The 22,041-nt window shown below is 38.1% G+C and overlaps 1 protein-coding gene across 2 annotated transcripts in view; it reads right to left on the reverse strand.

The window, feature by feature from the left end:
- Positions 1 to 5,931: 5,931 nt before the first annotated feature.
- The window catches only part of LOC145688861 (uncharacterized), a 402,147-nt gene continuing 386,037 nt past the window's right edge, over positions 5,932 to 22,041 (reverse strand). Inside the window, exon 4 of one of the 2 annotated variants that reach the window (XM_081763029.1) lies at positions 5,932 to 7,474. In XM_081763029.1, coding sequence (XP_081619155.1) covers positions 7,192 to 7,474 — 283 coding nt within the window. In that variant the 3' untranslated portion in view covers positions 5,932 to 7,191. The remainder of the gene's footprint in view (positions 7,475 to 22,041) is intronic. The other variant, XM_081763030.1, reaches the window with a different exon arrangement.

Here is a 22,041-nt window from a genome sequence, read left to right on the forward strand (position 1 = left end):
TATATGACGGAATGCGAGGCAGTAAATCAAAACAAAATCCACACATATCATTGTTGATCAAAAAATACCTCAAAAGTCCCCTGAATGAAAAATGTATAGATATCAGCTATCAAAAATGCCTCTTAACATCACATATAATAGAAGGGATAGTTGATATTAAGAAAATGAAAATATAAGGTTTCCTAAGAAACCAATAGTGCAAAATGAACATCGCTTTACTGTATGTCCTTGTACGCATCGAATAGCACGGAAACAGATTCAACAGTTTCAGGCTTTAGAGCATTTCTCCATTCCTGAGTACTAAAATCTCTTTCAGTATACGCACTAGAAGCAGGGATGACGAGATACTGACGCGTTAATTTACACATTTTTGGTAATGTTTGTTCTTGTTGCTTCCACCACTGCAGTATATCTAGTTCTCTTACACATGATGACATGTTGAGGTAGATGTCTACTTCATCATCAAATTCACCAGAGACTGAATGTCTATCTTCCCAATCCATTAGTTTGTGCTTCTTGGTAGGTGGTTCCAAGTTATGCCAACTAGCCTAAAGGAGACGATAGTGAGAAATAAATGAAATAGTGGAGTAAATAAAGTGGAAGGAAACAGGAGAACGCCGCGAACCCCCCACACGGTGTTTGTCCACCACAAGCGAGAGCTCGGATCAAACCAGGGACCCCATACACCAGAGGTGAACGCTCAACCACTGAACCACCGTTCCAGGAACACCTAATCGACATTGGCAATTTGGTGATTTATTTGATCATTATATTTTGTTATATTTGTAGCATCATACTATAAACAATACATGAACATGTAACACCATTCGATATTTGCCTTGCTAATTGAACATTACTACAAATTGCACTGATCTTATGAGCACGCCAATTTATGGTTTTGCCCTCCGTGGTCCAATGGTAGCGTACCAAATTCTATTTACTAGGTCAAGTACTTGACTTTACCATACGTTCTTTAGGTAACTACGGCTCAGGCTGAATGGATGATGGGATGAATTGGTGGAAAGAAAACAGTGGGAGGAAGCGTGACCACCCCAGAAACTCCCATGCACACGATGTTTGTCCACAACAAAGCTCACATAGCATGAGTAGGGATTGATCCGACGACCTCGAGCACCAGATGTGAGTGTTTTTTCTATTGAGCCACTATTCTCTCTCGTAGATCAAGCATCGGTTCACATTCTACGCAGACCGGCCATAATAACTAGCATTTCTCAATCTTATTCTGTACTTAGAAGGTAAATTCTTTACCACCAGACATGTCAACTGTGACGCGAAGTCGTGGCACTTGTAGTAGTATTAGCAGTGGTCGTAGTAGTAATAGTAGAAGTAGTAATAGTAGTAGTAGAAGTAGTAATAGTAATAGTATTACCAGTACATCACAGTCTTGAATAAAGAGTCAGTTTCCCAAACACATTACGATTAACATAGGCTGACAGTAAGACCGTACAAACACGGCAAAAATAGAGGTAGTGGAGGACATTAAAAAAACAAATAGGCTGACAACATTAGTTTCCGAACCGTCTTTCAGAGTATCGGGCCGATATGTGCTCGGCCCGATTCGGCCCGAAATGTGCCCGGCCCAATTCGGCCCGAAATGTGCCCGGCCCAATTCGGCCCGAAATGTGCCCGGCCCGGTTAGGGCCCGGTCCAGTTTGATATTACTTGAAACGGGTCGGGCCGGGCCGGGCCGGGCATCGGGCCGAACCGGGCGCGCCCGGCCCGTGCAGGGCTCTGGCTCTAATACCATTAGATGTGTCTTGATATTGTCTCTTGGAAACTTATTAAGAACAGTGTTTCTATCTCTTATCGTCCTTTTTAAAATCGAAAAAAATACTTTTGGCCATATACTGTAATGTTAAATTCAACATGCGATAATTTTCGAAAGCGTTGACTCAGCTTAATGTGGTTAGTCGATATCAATTTTCTGTACAACTGTGTGTTTGTGTGGGGAAGTGGGGGGGGGGAAGCAGTGGAAAATGGAAACGGCTCTTTCAGAGGTATATAAATCAAATACCACCAAAACAAATGTCTAATTTTGGCAACTTCTTTGCAAATTTCTAGTTTGTGTGGCGGCCATCATGGAATCTGACCACCATCTTGGTTTTGCACCTCTGGCAAGCATGAAATCATCTCATTCTATATCATCAAGGCCCCAACTCCATTACAAATAAGCAAAGAACAGTTTCGACGGTAAAACTTTGCAAGCTAAATGTGAAATCAGCCCTTGTACTAATTCTTAAGACTAAATTCACATTATGAGAGCATAACCAAGGACTATACACAATAAATACACATGTTCTAGTTAATTCAACAAACTATCTAACATACAAAATTACATTTTCCTCACTCTCTACGCAATCTTATCTTGTGAAATTGAAACAGAAACACTGATTGAATATCATGCGGATGATGTAGCGATTTTATTATATATACATACATAACTACAAAATGTCTATTTGCATTTTGAATGGTCGAAAGCGATAATAAATTCAGAGCTTTCACCCCAGAATTTCCCAACCATTCGTACTTAATACGTGGTCCTCCCTCTGTGATCCACTTACGTCTCCAAATCCTGGGATTAATACAGCAGGGATTTAATTCCAGCAAAGCTTAGTTCTGTATGCATACATGTATGCACTATGTGTATATATATTCACTATATATGTATATGATAACCACGTAACCACAATGATATTGTGGATCTTATATTGATTTTTTTTTTAAATATTTGTCTAATAAAACAGCATGAACAGGAGATGTACAACATAAAAAAGGGAGAAAAAATATTTAATATGTAAACTCAAAGAACGTAATTCTATGTACGCTATTTCACAGAAATTCTGATTTTTTTTTTTTTAAAAAAATATGAATTTATGCATACAGCATGTATCATAACACCCCCTAGGTTTCTGCGCTTAATAAATAGAAAAATCAGACATGGTAGGAAAAATATTATTTGATGCAAAAAGAAATTCGTGATATTTTGGTAAAACAAGAGTGCAATGTATCACGGCTTTATATTTCTTCTCTGCAAATTTTATAAAGGAATTGTTTTAACAGTTATTACTTACCTTTTAGTCTTTATTCAATGTTCCGCAGTTAATTATTTACTCGTAACCTCCTTAATTTGAAAAATACTACGTGATTTATTGATTTTATAAAGGCCACCAAGAAAGTTCTGTCGTTTTTCTGGAGATCTGTGTTCAATTGGCCTTCACACCATGAGTTGAATGCGAATGGCGATAAGTCGAAGGTCAGTTGTTTGTGTGGGAATATCCAACATACTACCTGGTTGTGGTAGTTCAGTTACACTGTGGACAGAATGAACATGGGACCTTCACAGAGCGTCATAAGGGCGTGTGTGCTGTACGAGTTTAAACTGGGGTCAAACTGCAGCGGGGCGGAAGATATACCAGACCTTTGGTGAGGGTGTCGTGACTACGCGGACAGTGCAGCGGTGGTTTAACAAGTTTAAGGACGGTGACGAAACACTCGAAGATGCTCCACGTACCGGAAGACCAACACATGTATAAAATGATCTTCAGGCAGCAATTGAGAAGAACGGTGGCCAAACATATGAGAAACTGGGACTACTATTCGAAGTGAGTGGAGAGACCATTCGGCACCACCTGCATCGACTTGGGAAGCACTACAAGTTGGGTCGATAGGTCCCGCATAATTTGACTCTGGGACAGAAGGCAACTCGAGCAGACACATGTTTCTTTGCTGTCTCGTCGAAGGAAGGAGCCATTTCTGGACAGGATATTTACATGTGATGAGAAGTGGGTTCTGTACGAAGCTCCACGGCGCCGTCATCATTGATTAGCATCTCATGGACCGGTTCCGAAACAGCCGAAGAAGGTCCTCCTGTGCTCGCGGACTCCTCGCGGCATCATGCATCGGGAATTGCTACCAGCTGGTCAGAGTATCAATGCAACTGTGCACTACCAGCAGTTGGGCCATGCTCAAGAAAAACAAAACTATGGATATAAAACTCTTGAATCGCAAAGGGGTCCTCCTATTACAGCTAAGCCCGATGTGACTAGGGTTACCCAGGACACCATTCTATGCCTCGGATGAAAAGCACTATTACATCCGCCATACTCCCCGGACATTGCAGCCTCCGATTCCTCACCTGTTCCATTCCTTGGAAAATCACCTTAGAGGACGCCAATTCAAATCCCAAGTGCATTTTGCGCTTGATACCTTCTTCGCTTCACGGCCCACTAAGTTCTACCGCGATGGAATCCACGGCCTCCCAGAACATTGGCAGAAGGTTGTCAATGCTAATGGGGAATAGTTTTGCGCTTTCAGGTATGTCTTAGGTAACATATCGATGTTCGAAGATGCTGGGTGAAGAAGCGGCAAAACTTTCTTGGTTACCTTTTATTTATTTAAGAATACAACAGACCTTTAGGGCCCAATTAGTATAATATTATAAAGTGATTCAACAATTGAGCTCACAAATCGTTTGTAGACATATTGCAAATATCCAAACTTTTATTTACCCTGCTGTAACAGTTATAAGAAGTACATATTCGCCACATAGGAGACTTTATTAGTACATTCGTCCTAGCTTTCTGACAGAAAAAGAAATCTGTATTTGCTAGCCCCGTTCTTAAGATAGGATTAATCTTATTCATTAGTTCTCTCTCATTGTTAATTATTTTGAATAAAATTAATACATCAAGAATGTTTCTCCTTTGCTCAAGGGTTTCAAAATGAAAATTTCCTACTAGGGTAGCAGCTGTATAAAATGTAGGGTAGTGACCTGCCTATTTGTAAGTGAGATATCTTAAGAATTTAGTTTGTATTATCTCTTATCTGTTTTAGGTAGGTAACATGATTCGTGTTCCATATTTGGCTGGCATGTTCTAATTTTGACCTCAGGAAAGAAGTGTAGTACAATGTCTTGAACACACGCGTAGTATTGAAGTCTCAATCTATTCTTACTGCCAAACCTAAGTTTCTGTATGCTTCATTAGTTGTATTTTTTTACACGAGTTTTAAATAACAAGCAGCTATCATAGGTTACACCCAGATCTTTCGCTGATGTTTCTTAAGTGGAGTTTCTCCTATCGAGTATGGAAATGTATGAGGATTTCTTCGTTTTGTAAATGTCATATACATACATTGGTTTATATTTAACCTAAGACCATTTTTTTTTTGGCACCATTCATTTGTATTATTTAGATCATCCTGCAGCCTTTCAAAGTCTTGTTCAGATGTTGTTGGCAAATAGATCCTTAGGTCGTCAGCAAACAATAATTTATCGCATTTCTTAACACGTTGTGCCAAATCATTAATAAATAATAGGAACAATAGAGGACCTAGATTCGATCCTTGGGGAACTCCAGAGTTTACCAGCTTCGCCTCTGAGAAAAAAATCTTTGCAAATCACTGTTTGTTTGCGATTGTTCAAATATGAGACGATTAGCTGTAATAGTGGAAGACTACATATATTATTTTCTAAGAATATTTTTTACAAGATATGCGACAGTTCATACTTTTTTTTTTTTGTGAAAAGGTATAAGTATCCGACAGCTTGCAGGGAGGTTTGTCCTACTGTTCCTGTCAGAGGCGACGCATAAAGGTCTCGAACTAGCACTGAACAACTCTTCCATCTACTTAAGAGTCTTCATCCCGGCGAAATTAAAATACCGCTAATTTTACAGAAATTATGTGGTATCTTCAAATAGATAAAATATAATTGAAATATGGAACAAGAGCGCCCTAGACAATATTATTTTGCCTGAGGTACCGTTATCACAAGTCACCTAGTGACTTTCCGTTTTCAACTGTTTAGAAACGCGAAAATAAATTCCGATTTTCAAAATGGCTCGAAATCGAAAGCAGATAACTGAGCCGTGATAACGGTTTCTCATGTAAAATAATATTGTCTAGGGCGCTCTTGTTCCATATTTCGATTATCTTTTATCTATTTGAAGATATCACATAATTACTGTAAAATTAGCGGTATTTTAATCTCGCCGGGATGAAGACTCTTAACTGATGTTTCATTAAGTAGCGTTTGTATGCATATACATGAATATGGTATAATACGAGGGGGGGTAGATAAGTTTCTAGCCTTGGAGTGAAAACATGAAGCCAAGTACACAGTGATAGCATTTTATTCAACGTAGTTGCCTTGTAGGTTGACACACTTAATACAACGGTTCTACAGCAATTCTATCCCATAATAATAAAAAAAAATCTGTCTCGTACTGCAAACCGTGTCTCTGCAGATGCTACGACGTCATTAGTATCTCTATATTCAGTTTCTTTCAGGTGTATCTTAAATTTTGAGAAAAGATAATAGTATGAGGGGGGCAGATCTGGAGAATAGGAAGATGGTCAATGATATCGAGCTTCAGTTCACACAGTCTGTGCATTGCTTTGGCTGCTTTGTGGCAAGGAGCATTGTGTTGGAAGAAGGAGATACATCTGGACAGTTTTCCTCGCCTCTTTTATTTCGATGCGGTATGTAATTTTTCCAGCAGCTTTACATATCTTTCAGCATTCAATGTAGTTCCGTTTTCCACATATTCGCTCAGTATTACCCCTCACAATCCAAATGACACTCATCACTTTCTAAGCGGATTTTTTTTCTGTGACATTTTTTCGGCCTTGATGACCCACTATGACATCACTGCATATCTGAGTTTTGGTCTCGGAATCGTACACATATAATTTCGTTTCGTCAACAGTAACAATTTATTTGATAAAGTTGGAAGCACTCACTGAACAACGACACAACACACACTGTGCCACGGTTCCGTTTTGTCCGCTTCTGATCAGCTGTGAGGAGTTTGGACACCCACTTTGCCGACAATTTTTCATACCAAGTTCTTTATGCACGACGCAATGCACACTCTCCACATTCATTCCTAGAGTCTCTGCAATATGTTATAGACTAGTTCGCCTGCCTGTAATTATCATCAAGGATATTATAAAATAGAGGATCTGCCCATACAACAAAATCTTGAAGCCATACGTCACAGCTTCGCCACACCTACCCTGCCCACTCCGCGCCACTAAGGTCGCAAAGTTTCGAGCCAACAATCATGGCGGAAACGAGAATAGACAATCAGACCTGCCGGCTCAGACGATGCTCGATTGTTTTTTAGCTTCACTGAGTTCATATGATAAAGATACCTATGGGCAGATCCTCTATTTTATAACATCCTTCGTTATCATGTCCTGCACACGATCCACAGTTTCTACGATCAACACTGTTTTGGGTGTCTCATATCTTTCCTTATCTTCGGTGCCCCTCCGGAACCCTGTTACCCACAATTTCACTATGCTATATGAAAGACAGTCATTGGTCACTGTCTGTGTGAATTCATCAAAAATTTTCTTCGCTCCCATATTGTTTGAAAGGAGGTATTTGATGACTACCCCCTTCTTAGTAAAGGTCACAATAATGTGTTCCGCTATGGTCGCTTCAAACCTGCAACAAAAGAGAAGTATTTGAAATACATTTACGATTTTTTTTTTTGCAAAACATCCTCTAAAATATAGTTACACAACATACTGTAAGTATTTTGAAATATGAGTTCATTTACTGTGTTAGGAAGGAAACTTATATTTGTAATGCTTTAATTAATTTTCCCGTAAGATGACAAAACTAACACAAAAAATGGTATTTTGTCATCGCGTTTACGTATCTCTTCAGAGTGCTTTAGTTAGTTACTAGGAAACAGGAGGAAATTCTAGCTGCAAGCTTTGACAAATAAACAAACAAACAAATAGAATATAATCTAATAGAAACATTATACAGTTTTTAAAAAAATGTGCATGTAAAATGTAATAAACTTTTACTTTTGGGGAAACATATATACATACGGTCTTTACATATTGTATAATATATATTATGTGTACTTTTTTCTTTGAAGTGGACAATATACAGAATGTTGTTAAATTTCTTCTTTTGTGTATACCTAAGTTGTCTCTTTTGATGCTACCATTATGTAACAAACAGCGTGATGTCTATTTATGTCTTTGTTTCGCTTTTGCTGCTGGCATGATAACTTTTCTTTTCACTTTTTTTTTTTTTTTTTTTTTTTGATATGATGATAATTTTAACTTTAAAAATCCTTAACTTTTCAGAAAAAAAAACAAGTACTACACTTTTTTTTCTTTATTTGTGTGTCTCTTTTCCTTTTTTTAAAAAAAACTAAAAGAACAGAAAGAAAAAAAAATTAAAATTGTCTGTTACCGTTGAAAAATCACAGAAAGAAACTTTTTATGTTGTTAGAAGTTAAAATATACATGTCAGAAAAGCACAAGGAAAAGAGGAGTGTGTCTTTTTTTTTTTTAAGTAAGAAGGGAAAAATAACAAAGGAAACGTGCAGTAGTGGTGATTTTGATGACATTATGAAAGGGATGAGAGCAAAACAAAACACAACACTGTTATCTACTTTTTTTTTCCTATTCTATATATATATATTTTCCCCATTTTTGCTTGTTCCAGAAAATTCCATCTCTCTGCTTCTTAATGTCTTGGCTTCATTATTTTTAAAGCAAGTTTTCATTCTATTATTTCGTTCTTTTTTAAGAGGATATATATATATATATATATATATATTCTTAAAGTTATAATCAGAAGCTGACATTATAAAAGAACAGAGGACAGACAAAACTGAAACAGAAATATACATGAATTTAAGGCTCAAAATGAAGTTTTCCTGCATAATGGAAAAAAAAAAGAAAGAAAGAAAAAAGAAAGAAAACGGCAGTTTTATGCTCTGAAGAAACTGTTTCCACATGGCCTAGCCTGGTTATACTGTACAAGAATTTTAGGAATGGTCAAAAAAAAAAAATCAATAAAAAGTTTGCGATCTTGGCTAATAATTAGATTTTAGATAAGGGGCCACAAATTTTCTGAACGACCCCTAAATCGAGTTTTTGTATTGTTTACTTAATAAGCACACCGTACTGAGCTAAGTGATAGTTTGTGTTTGGCTACATTATATGTAGTTATCCAGATATAAGGCATATAAGAAAATTTTTGATTAAAATATATTGGCTCTTGGATCAGGGACCACAATTTTTTTTAACTTCTCCTAAATCGAGTTTTCGTATTTTCTATGGGATAAGCACATCATACTGAGTTAAGTGATAGGTTGGGTGTGGCTACACTATATGTAGTTCTCCAGATATAAGGTGTACAAGAAAATGTTTGATTGAAATTTTATTCAAATTATTTTTGCCTAATTATTTAAATTAAAATTTAACCGACGGCCTCATTCAAATTTGTAACATTCAAAGTTAATTAAAATTAGAAATTAGACAACAATAAGATCCCACTTTGCACTAAGTCCGCTGGCAAAACTACAAAATATTACATTCCTTGAACAGTGCACAATTTACATTTTACAGATTATTAAAATATAATTATTCACTAATACACGTTATTGTGATAAGCCTCACAACAGCATCCTCAAACCTTCGCCGAGATTACAAACAAAAGATCTCCTCCAGTTCCTTACCAGAGGGTAGCGTTCCCAAAACTGATGCAACGTTCCCTCTTTGTACTGCCATGCTGATGCGTTGCAGTAGAAACGAGGTTGCTCTAGCATCTCCTGACGATAAACGAATGCGATGACCAACTTCTTTTATAAAGTTAAGGCCTTCGGGACCCCATGAACCACCCGATTCGACAGCTATAGCGACAAAATGATATTTGTCGAGTAAATTGCTATATTTCCTGCGCTTTTCTGTTTCCCGGCGAGCAGCCACGTTGCCAGCTTGTGCTGAGGAAGAATGTATATTTGAAGGGGCGAAGGTGTCGGAACAAGTAAAATGATTGAAATATATTGGATCTTTTGATCCAATGATCCAAAAATAACTTTAAAAACCGTAAATTCCTTCTTTCGTTTTTTTTTTTGGCAGAAATGTCTTACATCATATCATAAACCCACAATGTTTATTTATTAGTTTGTTATTTGGAATGTGACATCCCTTTTTATTGTACAGTTAAGGAAAGCTGGCGTCTAACAGATAGCTGCACGTGCTGTAAACAAAAGATGGAGAGGATTGTTCAATAATCACTGCTTATATACTTTCACACTGTTTCTCGGCAACAATGGTCATTGACCGGGCTGGTGACAGTAGTTAAATGTTGAACCTTCTGTCAAACATTTTAATTACTGGCTGTCATATTATTACGAGTATAGAATTATGACTTGCCTTTTACTGGTTTTGCTCTATGAAGATCAATGTTAAAGTCGGAAATGTAGTAGATTTATACCGATTCCGGTTTTAGTAGATTGTAATGTACCACTTACTAGTGTTTGAAGACAATCACAGTGCTCCTGTTTCTAAACATCAATCACATGTATTTACGTTGGAGTAATACACATCACTTTGGATTGCTACAAGAAGCAAGCGACGATCCACCAGCACCGTCTACTAGAGACCTGCACGGGCCGAATTTTTCGGCCCGAGCCCAATCCAGCCCGAACGTACCTAGGCCCGGCCCAGCCCGGGCCCGAAAAGTTCTGGAGATTTTCGGCTCGAGCCCGGCCCGGCCCGGTAAGTTTTTCAAAATTCTTGGCCCAAGCCCGGCCCGGGCCCGATTAATTTTAAAATTTTTGGCCCGACCCCGGCCCGATAATTTAAAAAAAATTAGTTCGAGCCCGAATCTTTCTCAAAATTTAGTACTAAATTTGACCTAACCCTCAGAAAAATTTTCTAAACTCTGGTTCACAACCTGACGCTTGCCTCCCGAATGGTACCATTGCCTCCTAGAACTTGGCCTGTCATCGAGAGAATGAAAACTCCATTCCCTGTAACAAAAATCTAAATTGATTTTTAGCATAAAATAAAGATGGCAATATTGTTTAGCGACAGACAAAACATTCCCACCCCTTATTTTTATATTTTGAGTTCAGTGAAGGCCAAGGTTAGAGCTCAATTTACCGCATAATGCCTGCAATTCTCTATAGTGAAAGTGGAGCCATTAAGCAACACAAACTGTAAATAGCTATTGCATTCTTTGTAACATTTTCCACGGACACACTTCTTCAACGTTTGGCTTGATTCCAATTATCGTGTAACGAAAGCCAATAATTATTAAAGAATTGCAATTGATCGGCCCCAGCCCGGCCCGAGCTGAAGAGAAATCAGTGTCGGCCAGCCCAAGCCCGGCCCGGCCCAAAGAAATAACAGTGTCGGCCCGCCCAAGCCCGGCCCGGCCCAAAGAAATAACAGAGTCGGCCCGCCCAAGCCCGGCCCGGCCCGTGCAGGTCTCTACCGTCTACATGATGACATGGAAACAGCAGCGCCACCGTCGCTCGGAGGACCTATATAATGAAGAGGATTTGACGGACAGTTACCAGTCCTCGAATGGTCTCCCCACCTCTAGCTTGCCTGGAGCTCTAGGATTAAACCAACCTCAGAATCTAGTCTGCTGCGGGACTCTTGGCTTCCGTTCCACTTTTGATGGACAGTTACCAGTCCTCGATTGGTTTCCCCTCCTCTAGCTTGCCCTGGAGCTCTAGGATTAACCCAACCTCATAGAATCTAGTCTGCTGCGGGACTCTTGGCTTCCGTTCCACTTGGCTTAGCTTGCTCGGAGCTGTATCAAGATCCCAACTTCAGTCGCTTAGCCTGCTTCGGTGCTCTATGATTCTTAACCCGCTCACTGCTTGCTTCGGAGCATTGGGGATTCCTACACCACTCTACCAGGCTTGCCTGGAGCTCTAGGATTAATTCAACCTCATAGAATGTAGTCTGCTGCGGTACTCTTGGCTTCCGTTCCACTTGGCTTAGCTTGCTCGGAGCTGTATCGAGATCTCAACCTCAGTTGCTTAGCCTGCTTCGGTGCTCTGTGACTCTTAACCTGCTCAGTGCTTGCTTCGGAGCATTGGGGATTCCTACACCACTCTACCAGGCTTGCCTGGAGCTCTAGAAGAAACCCAACCCAAAGCCTCTAGTCTGCAGCGGAACTCTAGGCTTTCCTTCCACTTGGCTTAGCTTCCTCGGAGCTCTGTCGGGATCCTAACCTCAGTTGCTTAGCCTGCTTTAGGGCTCTGTGACTCTTAACCCGCTCACTGCTTGCTTCGGAGCATTGGGGATTCCTACACCACGCTACCTAGCTTGCCTGGAGCTCTAGGAAACCCAACCTTATAGAATCTAGTTTGCTGTGGGACTCTTGGCTTTCGTTCCACTTGGTTTAGCTTGCTCGGAGCTGTATCGAGATCCCAACCTCAGTTGCTTAGCCTACTTCGGGGCTCTGTGACTCTTAACCCGCTCACTGCTTGCTTCGGAGCATTGGGGATTCCTACACCACTCTACCAGGCTTGCCTGGAGCTCTAGGATTAACCCAACCTCATAGAATCTAGTCTGCTGCGGTACTCTTGGCTTCCGTTCCACTTGGCTTAGCTTGCTCGGAGCTGTATCGAGATCCCAACCTCAGTTGCTTAGCCTGCTTCGGTGCTCTGTGACTCTTAACCCGCTCACTGTTTGCTTCGGAGCATTGGGGATTCCTACACCACTCTACCTAGCTTGCCTGGAGTAATGTCGAGATCCTGCCTCAAGGTTGCACGGTCTTGGACTACCCTTTTCTGTCTCGCACAAGTAAAAAAAATGCATTATTTATTGAAAGAATTTCTCCAAATACTGTTGTTATACTAGAGGATTTTTTATAATAAACCGGTAGTGGGACTCGATTCCGGACTCTGATTTATTCAACCTAGTTCCACTTACGCCTTCAAAGGGAAAATCTTTTACAACATGGAAAAGAGTGTAGGTAGAATCCATTCCTTGGATGCTAAGTCCATTAAAAAAAATTCTACCCCTTCCGGTTTGAATAGAAAGTTAAGAGAGAAGATAGAACCTAATCTTGGAATACTAATATCTGTCTACACTCGGGACGAACACAGCTGAATCCTAAGTTTTCCCTTCCTTATACATAGCATAGTTCAGAAGTATAAAGGTGAGCTCTTGAGAACCATAGCTGAAATGGTGTGCCAGGAAACAGCTTACTGTCCTTACAAGAACACCATGCTTATCTCTTCCTCTAAGCATGAGGGTAAGACAGGGTATGAACAGCAAATTGAAGGTGAGGAGCCGATAACTAAAGCATTGGGACAAACGATGGCTTTTAGGCTTCAGACGAATGAAACAAAGGCTGTTAACGCGACGTTGCCATATGATGAAGAGATGTTGCTAAGAAAACACAATACAGCGCGAGCAGATGAGCAGGTGACAGATACATCTCTCCTTTGTTTTAACAAAGATAGACGAGAAGTGTGGCAATATCTGGTGACGAGCACAATTATCAACAAATCGATCATGTTTCCTGTGCTCCTTCGTGGCTAAGTGACAATCGCTCGTGATCCCAGTGGAAGTACTTACCTCGGATATATGTCCGAGTATTAGCTTGTGTTCTATTATAAAACCCTTTTAAAATCACGGAGATACATCCTTTTAAAATCTGCTTACAAAGCTCTTAGAATGCTCCTGCCCGGACCGTAATTACCTTAAACTCATGGTTCACACATCAGGCTTTTGAATGACAATATACGTACCCGTCCATAAATTCATAGAATATATATATATATATATATATATATATATATATATATATATATATATATATATATATAAGGGCGGATCCAAGGGGGGGACTATAGCCCCCCTTGACGCTCAGGTGTACACTGGATAAAATGGGCTTCAATCCTGCTTTACACTGGACAAAGCGGGAAACTAAAGGTTTAGCCCTCCCTTGATCATATCCTGGATCCGCCACTGTATATATATATATATATATATATATATATATATATATATATATATATATATATATATATATATATATATATATATATATATATATATATATATATATATAATAGAGTATTCCTATTGGAGCTCCAAATTCAGGCACATCGAAAAATACTACAGTGAAACCTCTGAATAACGGACATCAATGGAACATGAATTTTTGTCCATTACTGAGAGGTGTCCGTTACAGAGAGATTACAGAAATTTAATTTCTCACAACTGTAACTGTACGCAGTAATATACAGTAAATGCATTATTTATGAGCGTACATACTTAAAATTCAATATGAAAATATTCTATTTAGTAAGTATTTGAATTACTAGGAGAAATGAAGGAGAAATTAATTTCTGTTAAATAATATTAATTAGTGAAAGCGTTTCTCATTTATTTCAAATTCTCAGAACCCTTTCAAAAGGTGCGTTAGGAGCCAGCTAACCGGCTAAACTCTTTTGTTTAGCGAAAAATGGCATCTTTTTCCTCTATAAAGGTAATAAAACTCATTAGCAAGTGTCCTCTGAGAATCCTCAGTATGGTTGCGAAAGAAACATGTGTGTGTATGTATGTGTTTGTGTACTGGCACGGTATCTTCGTTGGCAGAATGGATGAAAAGGCAAGTTATTGAGAGTGCATATGTTTATTGACCCAGCCCCGATCACAGAGAATATCCTTTTACGTTAGAGAAAGTGAAAAAGGAAGCTGGGAAAACTCCAACCCAGACTTATTCCACTATCATAAGTAAAAAAAAAAAAAAAAAAAAAAAAAAAAAAATGTTGCTTTTCCAGAAAAGTAAGAGAGGAAACATTGCTTTTTGAAAATGTTATAAAATAATCAATGTTTGTTTCGTTATCTATGAAATTGTCAGAAAAGATGCAAGGCCCAGAGGAAAAGGACTAAATTTGTTAGGGAAGGGAAGATCTTCCGCATAGAGTTTTTGGCCATGCGACTGACCCTGTTGAGTGTTATTGCTTGTTGAAGGTTTTCTAGGATTTCCATCACAAAGCAGTTTATTGAGGGCAGAAAAAAAAAGAATTTCAAGTTTAACTTGAAGCTGTTCTGTTGATAGATACACTTGTGAGGAAACGCTTTTTCTGTCTACCATAATACATCGAAGAACCGAGAATAATTCCTGTCCGTTATGAAGAGGTTATTAAAACATTTGAAAAAAAAAAAAAGGACTATCCGCGTCCGTATTTGAGGGTGTCCGTAAAAGGGAGGGTTTTGTTTCGTAAGGGAACATATATTTTTGACAGGACAAGAAATTCTGTTCGTATTATAGAGATGTTTGTTAAGGGAGGTTTCACTGTACTAGTTATATATTTACAAAGTTTCATTGAAGTACGGTTAGGAGCTAGAAAGGTTAAAAAAAAAAAAAAAAAAAAAAAACATTTTCCAACAAAACACAATTAACTTTATACGGTTAACACTTGCAGAAAGAGAGAGGGAGAGAGAATTTTTTTCTATTTAAATGTTAGCACTTAATATTTTGAGTAAAACGGGGAGAGGGAGGAAAGCGCATACAATTTAATTAAATATATGTAAATCCTTTCTGGTTATAATTTTACGAGTTTAACGCCCCACCATTACTTGTCGAGCCAAAGGGAGACAGTGATAATAAGATGGGTAATAAATGGTGGAATGAAGCAAGTGAGAGGAAACGGGAGAAGCCAAAAAAAAACCAACGCACCACAAACCCCACTTGACGCAAGTTTGGATTGAACCAAGGAACCCCAAGCACCAGAGGGGAACATTGTACTACTGAGCCACAGTGATCCCGGTAAAAACTACTAAATAAATGAGTATTTTAAAATAATTTTCAACAATATGTCCTGTCTCAAATGGCTTTGGCTCTGAAAAGATTTGCTAATTTACAAATAAATGAAAAAAAAGGACGAAAACATCTTGTATTTGGTACTCACAAAGAGATATCAACGCTGACCATAGCTTTTATAGCATTCGCGGAAATAATACAGATTCCTTGTCTTCTTCTTCTTCTTTTTTTAAAAAAATAAATGTAGGCGTCACATAAGACTTTGATATGGTTCTTTTATTCTGCTTTTATTGTGTTAAAAAACCTCTTTTCAAAATTATATTTAACCTCTGGCCTGAACTAATTGTTTTATCTTTTCAGTTCCGTTTAAAATGTTTGTTATCACGTCAAACAGCTTTATTTCGACATTAAAAAAAAAAAGCTATATACATTGTCAATGGATAAAAAGAAAATGATCGCTTTATGACCTTCGAAAAAGATCCAAGTGAGGAAGTATAAACTCATTTTCTCTGATTTTAGCCATGAACAGTCATCTGGACGGCGTGAAGGAACTATTCTTCAATCCAAGGCGGATTCGATTCCCGATGGAGCTCGTACGCTTCGAAAAAGATGAAATGAAATCTTTCAGTTTTACGTCCCACGATTTTGCCTTTTAGGCTAAGGGAGATGATTAAGAGTCTTCATCCCGGCGAAATTAAAATGCCGCTAATTTTACATTAATTATGTGATATCTTCAAATAGATAAAAGATCATTGAAATGTGGAACAAGAGTGCCCTAGACAATATCATTTTACATGAGATACCGTTATCACGACTCACTTATCTGCTTTCGATTTCGAGCCATTTTGAAAATCGGCATTTATTTTCGCGTTTCTAAACAGCTGAAAACGGAAAGCCACTAGGTGACTTGTGATAACGGTACCTCACGCAAAATAATATTGTCTAGGGCGCTCTAGTTCCATATTTCAATTATCTTTTATCTATTTGAAGATATCACATAATTACTGTAAAATTAGCGGTATTTTAATTTCGCCGGGATGAAAACTCTTAAGGCAAGTAAATAATGATGGAAGAATTGGTGGAATGAGAAAGTGGGAGGAAACGGGAGTATCCACGGACATGTTGTTCTCCATCATAGACTTACTTGTCTGGGGATCGAATTAGGGATTCCACGCATAAGAAGTAAGGACTCTACCACTGAGTTATGTGGTTCGGATAACACATTGAGATGGGAAGACCATGTCTCATATACCTTCACTGCTAAAAGAGACTCTAAATTCCAAGAAAACCCCTGATTTTCTTTGTGAGACTTAACTTTTCAATAGGGAAGCGCACGAGACAAGATTGAGGCTGTCTCGTCTCGAAAATGTACTGTAAAAGTGATGTCTCGACTCGAAAAATGTATTCTTCTCTATTGGAAGAGCTGTGTCTCGACTCGAATTTTGTCAGGAAAATTCTGTCTCGACTCGTTTCGTGCGACCCTACTCAATACCAAGACTATACGAGACATGAACTTAGAACTTGACTGGGAATCCGAATCACATTTACTCCTACACGAGATCAAACTCAGGCTCTTTTGTACCAAGAGTCAGAAAGTTATGACCACTTAACAACAACGAACGTTTTCTTCCTAATTTATTACGGCGCATAAAATAACTGAATACGACACGGGAGAGGATGTGGTAGATACAACATTTTGCATATGTATTTGAAGAGAGAAAGAGAGAGATGTTAAAGAACACTTAGACACGCGCAAGAACGTGTTTACTCATAATATCTCCATTACTTGTATATATATATCTGAAACATTAACAGTGAAGTGACCCCTACTCTCAAAATCCACAGAACAGACATCAAACACATTCGCTTGAACGCATCAACGCCACGCACCACTGCAGATGGAAAAAGAAGTTTGTGATGTAGAAAACTGCTATGACCCCTTGACTTGACACAATTCATAGACCCCCCAAGCTTTTTGACAAAGTCCAGACCGCTCAAGACTCACGCTTCCACTCCTCATTTTCTCCCGCCATAAAATATCTTCAGCCCTAGCGCCTGTAATGATAGATTCATCACGCACAGAGCCATACTACATAATTCACTTCTTGGGGTCAGGTCTTGTCTTCTGGTTTTGACCTTCCTATTACCGATTAGTGGCTATATATATACACACTTCTCCACACTGTGAATTACGGGACATATGTGTCGTTATCAATACACTCCACTTACAACAGTATGTGAAAATGACGTTAGTTTCGTTGACTGGCTTTTCCACTCAAGTACAACATGGCTTCTGTCAATGTTGCAAGAGTTTTTGGTTGTGCACAAGGCTTTCCTTTGATTTAATTTGATGATTCAGTGGACTGCTGTTTGTGTAAAGTCCGATGCTGTAGTACATTTTATATCTACATTCATGGCACGTAATGTTAATTATGTAAACATGTATGAAGTATAAACTGTCTAACACGATTTACTAATATGTAATAAGATTGTTTAACTTCTTGTGCTGGAAGGGTTAGTTGGTCTGTTTGGAGTTTGGCCAAGGTCGCTCACTGTTCAGTAATGAAAGATGCGATGTTACTACCCCAGTTACTCAAAATAAATTGCAGAAAGTCGACATCAACCTCATAAGGCTGTGGCCAAAATATTAATACTTTGAAATTGAGAGTTTTTTGAGTATTACAAAGTGGTACTCAATTGTTATTAATTGTGCTATAAGAATAACGTGGCTAGGGTAACCATACTTTCTATTTAAACCAAATTGTTTCGTTTTGAGAACATAAAATATTGTTCCGACTTTTTGATAAAGAGTAACACCTTTCCTTCCGAGCATAATAATTAATTTAAACTGATCAGCAAAGAATTTTCCAGCAGCCAATCAGTAAAGAGATTCCAGATAGCTGTGTCTGCTTCAGTTCAGTATTTAACTTCGTCTGATGAGTTACTGTATTTTATTATGTTTTCATGGATGTTATTAAGAGAATCATCAACTTAGCAGTTGAGAACACCCTTTGAAAAGTTAAAATATGAAGGCATTGATATAGATAACAATACATTATTTAATGAAACAATTCATTTGAAATCATTTAGTCATTTGTGCAAAATAAGATTAAAACTTGCAAACAATATGGATGAACTTGTAGCACATGATTTTTATATTTATTTATTTATTTATTTATTTATTTATTTATTTATTTGTTAACTCTTGTTCAATTGATAAACAACTTGATTTCCTTAACACAGCACAGCGCTTTTTCTCACTGCCACCACCAGACAATACAGATAATATATAGCCAATATACAGGTAAATCTCAGTCTTCTGTCTTCACAGTGGACAGATGAGAGGAACATTATATTAGGAGCATTTCCCTGTGTTTTGCTCACCTGTTTCAATTCCAGGAAGTTTAGTTGTGAAAATTTGCAAAGTTACTTAGTAAAACTGACTTATTGAATGCAATAGGGACTTGCAGTAAATATGATTGGAGTAATTAACGTATTAAAACACTTTTAATAATAATAATGAATGAGATACAGACAATATTTGGCAGAGATATTATTTTGGTCAATACAGAACACCATGCAATTTACACATATATATATATACACATAAAATTGAGTTGAGTTGATTTTTAGTTTAGCGTCCCTTTCAGCAGCGAGGCTATATGAGACGTGGACCTACTAATTAACGTGGAATCCGAACCACATGAGCTCCCGCCAGGAATCGAACCCGGGTATACATAAAATTGAATATGACTATGTTTGTTACTTCATGACTCTTGAGTCACTCGACCGATCTCGATCAAATTTTCAACATAGATTAGGTTCGGCCCTGAGATGGTTTTTGTCATTTTACTTTGACGGTGCAACGTAGGGGAGGGGGCAGAGGATATATATATATATATATATATATATATATATATATATATATATATATATATATATATATATATATATATATATATATATATGATCGAAAATGATTGATATTAGTTTCGAATCCGTAGTTTTCAGGGTCGGAGAGACAAACAATGATACTTCCGATGTCGTTTTGTTTCAAGCCGGCGAAGCGGGTAATCTACCCTAGTTAAAAAAAAAAAAAAAAAACTTAAGCTCATCTTCAAGGTAAAATTTAGAACCAACGGGCCAGTACATAAATTAATGAATTCTTATGGGTTATAGGACGAGCGACTCTATTTATCATTATTACACGATCAACCGGTCAAGAATAGCTCACTTGGTATTTGATATTGATTTTGTTGCTGCAATGAACAACCTCGTAACAAAATTCCTACAAAAAAACAGAAAATATTTACGTCGCATATAATGAAGAAAAAACGTACACGTGTTTTGTTGTTCATATGTAGTATTAAAAGGTATCGCAGAAAGAAGGAGGAGATCGAACCTCGACACGTTATGTAGAAAAATAATATAAATGCAATACCAATGCAGCATGCAATCCGATGCAGCTAATGTGCGAAGTATATACTTGAAGCCAGAAGAACGGATATATTGCACGCAATTTCATGTTTAGTTTGCGTGCTTTTACTTCATTTACAACATATATACCACAAGTTAACACATTTTTGAAATATATCAATAACATAACTCGAAAGAGGAAAATGGAAACAAAGTGTCCTTTATCCAGGTACTCCAATAACTAAATGTCCAAACTTACAGCCCGGCCTAGTTATTTCTTTTTTTAATCTCAGCCTCCGTTTTCAATCCCGAAACTGTATGAGACGTGGACCTATTGTTTAAGGTAGAATCCAAGCCACTGTAATAGGTTGGATATACTTTCTCAATAGAAATCGAACCCTGTAACCCCTGGCGTTTCCTCTAAAGTTTTCTGAGTGATCCTCGATTGCTAAATCGCCCTTCCTGCTCTAGAGTTTTCCAAGTAATCTTCGATTGCTAAATTGTCGTTTCTGATCCAGAGTTTTCTGAGTGATTCTCAATTGCTAAATCGCCGTTCCTGTTCTAGAGTTTTCTAAGTGATCTTCGATTGCTAAATCGCCGTTTCTGCTCTAGAATTTTCTAAGTAATCCTCGATTGCTAAATCACCATTCCTGCTCTAGAGTATCCTAAGTGATCCTCGATTGCTAAATCGCCGTTCCTGCTCTAGAGTTTTCTGAGTGATCCTCGAGCGCACAAAAGGCACGAGCGCTAGTCACTAAACTAGCAAAGGAAGGCTTCGAGCCTGATTAGGATTTCCCATAATGGTGCCCACGAGATGATTCTCATGTTGTCTAGGAAATGAGACTGAAAGTAAGCTTTTAAATTCGAGACGAAACTAGAAATGTGACAATTCTCGTCAGAGCCAGTAATCCGCTGGTGCTAAATCCGGTGAGTAAGGAGACTGATTGAGAAGGGGAATGTTTGTTTCTGTGAGCCGTTTTGCCACCGTAGAAAACAGCTGAACATCGGAATACAGCAAAAAAAAAATAAAAGGACTTTCAGCGTTGTTTCCAGCAATGGCAGCGGTGAAACAAATGTGTGTGTTTTCAAGCAGCCTCTATTGAAGTCGATTAAGTAAATGTATACCTATATTGTGGAAATAAATAGTTACAACGAAATCCGAGGATCTTTTCGACTGTCCCTCGTATACGCAAGCCATCATACAATATATTCCAATAAGAAATAAAGTTTAAATGCTGTTATATCATACCTTTCGTGAACCTCCCATGATAAGGAGAATTCTGCTAGCTTGTAGATGAAATTAACAAAATTTCAGGTCATAAATTCTGTTTATAAATTTACGAAACTAGAGATAGGTTTTTCTTGATCTTAATACGAAACGAGACAACTCTACCAATAGAAAAAAGATACATTTATCGAGATGATACAAAATATTCATGACACTTTCTTGAGACGAGACAGTCTCTACTCGTCTCATAGGCACTCTAAACCAGACACTGGGGCTCAGTCTAACTATAACTGAACAATTGAGCACAAGTAAGGTTACCAACTCTGAATAATAATAATAATAAAAAAATAAAAACCGGCACCCCCTCAAAATTTCCGATGATATAGGCTTAACGAGTGTGAGATGTCTCTGCTTAGACCCATCCATGGGGAGGAAATGTATAGGGATGCGCACGAGACGAGATTTGTGGCTCTCTCGTCTCGAAAATGTGCTGTAAAAGTGATGTCTCGGCTGGAAAAATATATATATATTTTTCTATTAAAAGAGCCGTGTCTCGACTCGAATTTTGTCAGGAAAATCCTGTCTCGACTCGTCTCGTGCGCATCCCTAGAAATGTACTATCGTGAACAAAAGTGCATTAGCACCTGTATTCTGCACTTCCTTAGTACATTCACTAATAAGCTTAATAGACACATTGTGCTATAAATGAGAAACTGAAATCGGCAATTGATCATTTTATTATATTTACCAGTAACTGCCACTTCTTTCAAATTATCGAAACAGATGAACAAAAGTATATTAATCTTGACGTGAC

Source organism: Thermobia domestica, chromosome 7, assembly GCF_964235325.1.
Source record: "Thermobia domestica chromosome 7, izTheDome1.hap1.1, whole genome shotgun sequence".
Classification (NCBI taxonomy): domain Eukaryota; kingdom Metazoa; phylum Arthropoda; class Insecta; order Zygentoma; family Lepismatidae; genus Thermobia; species Thermobia domestica.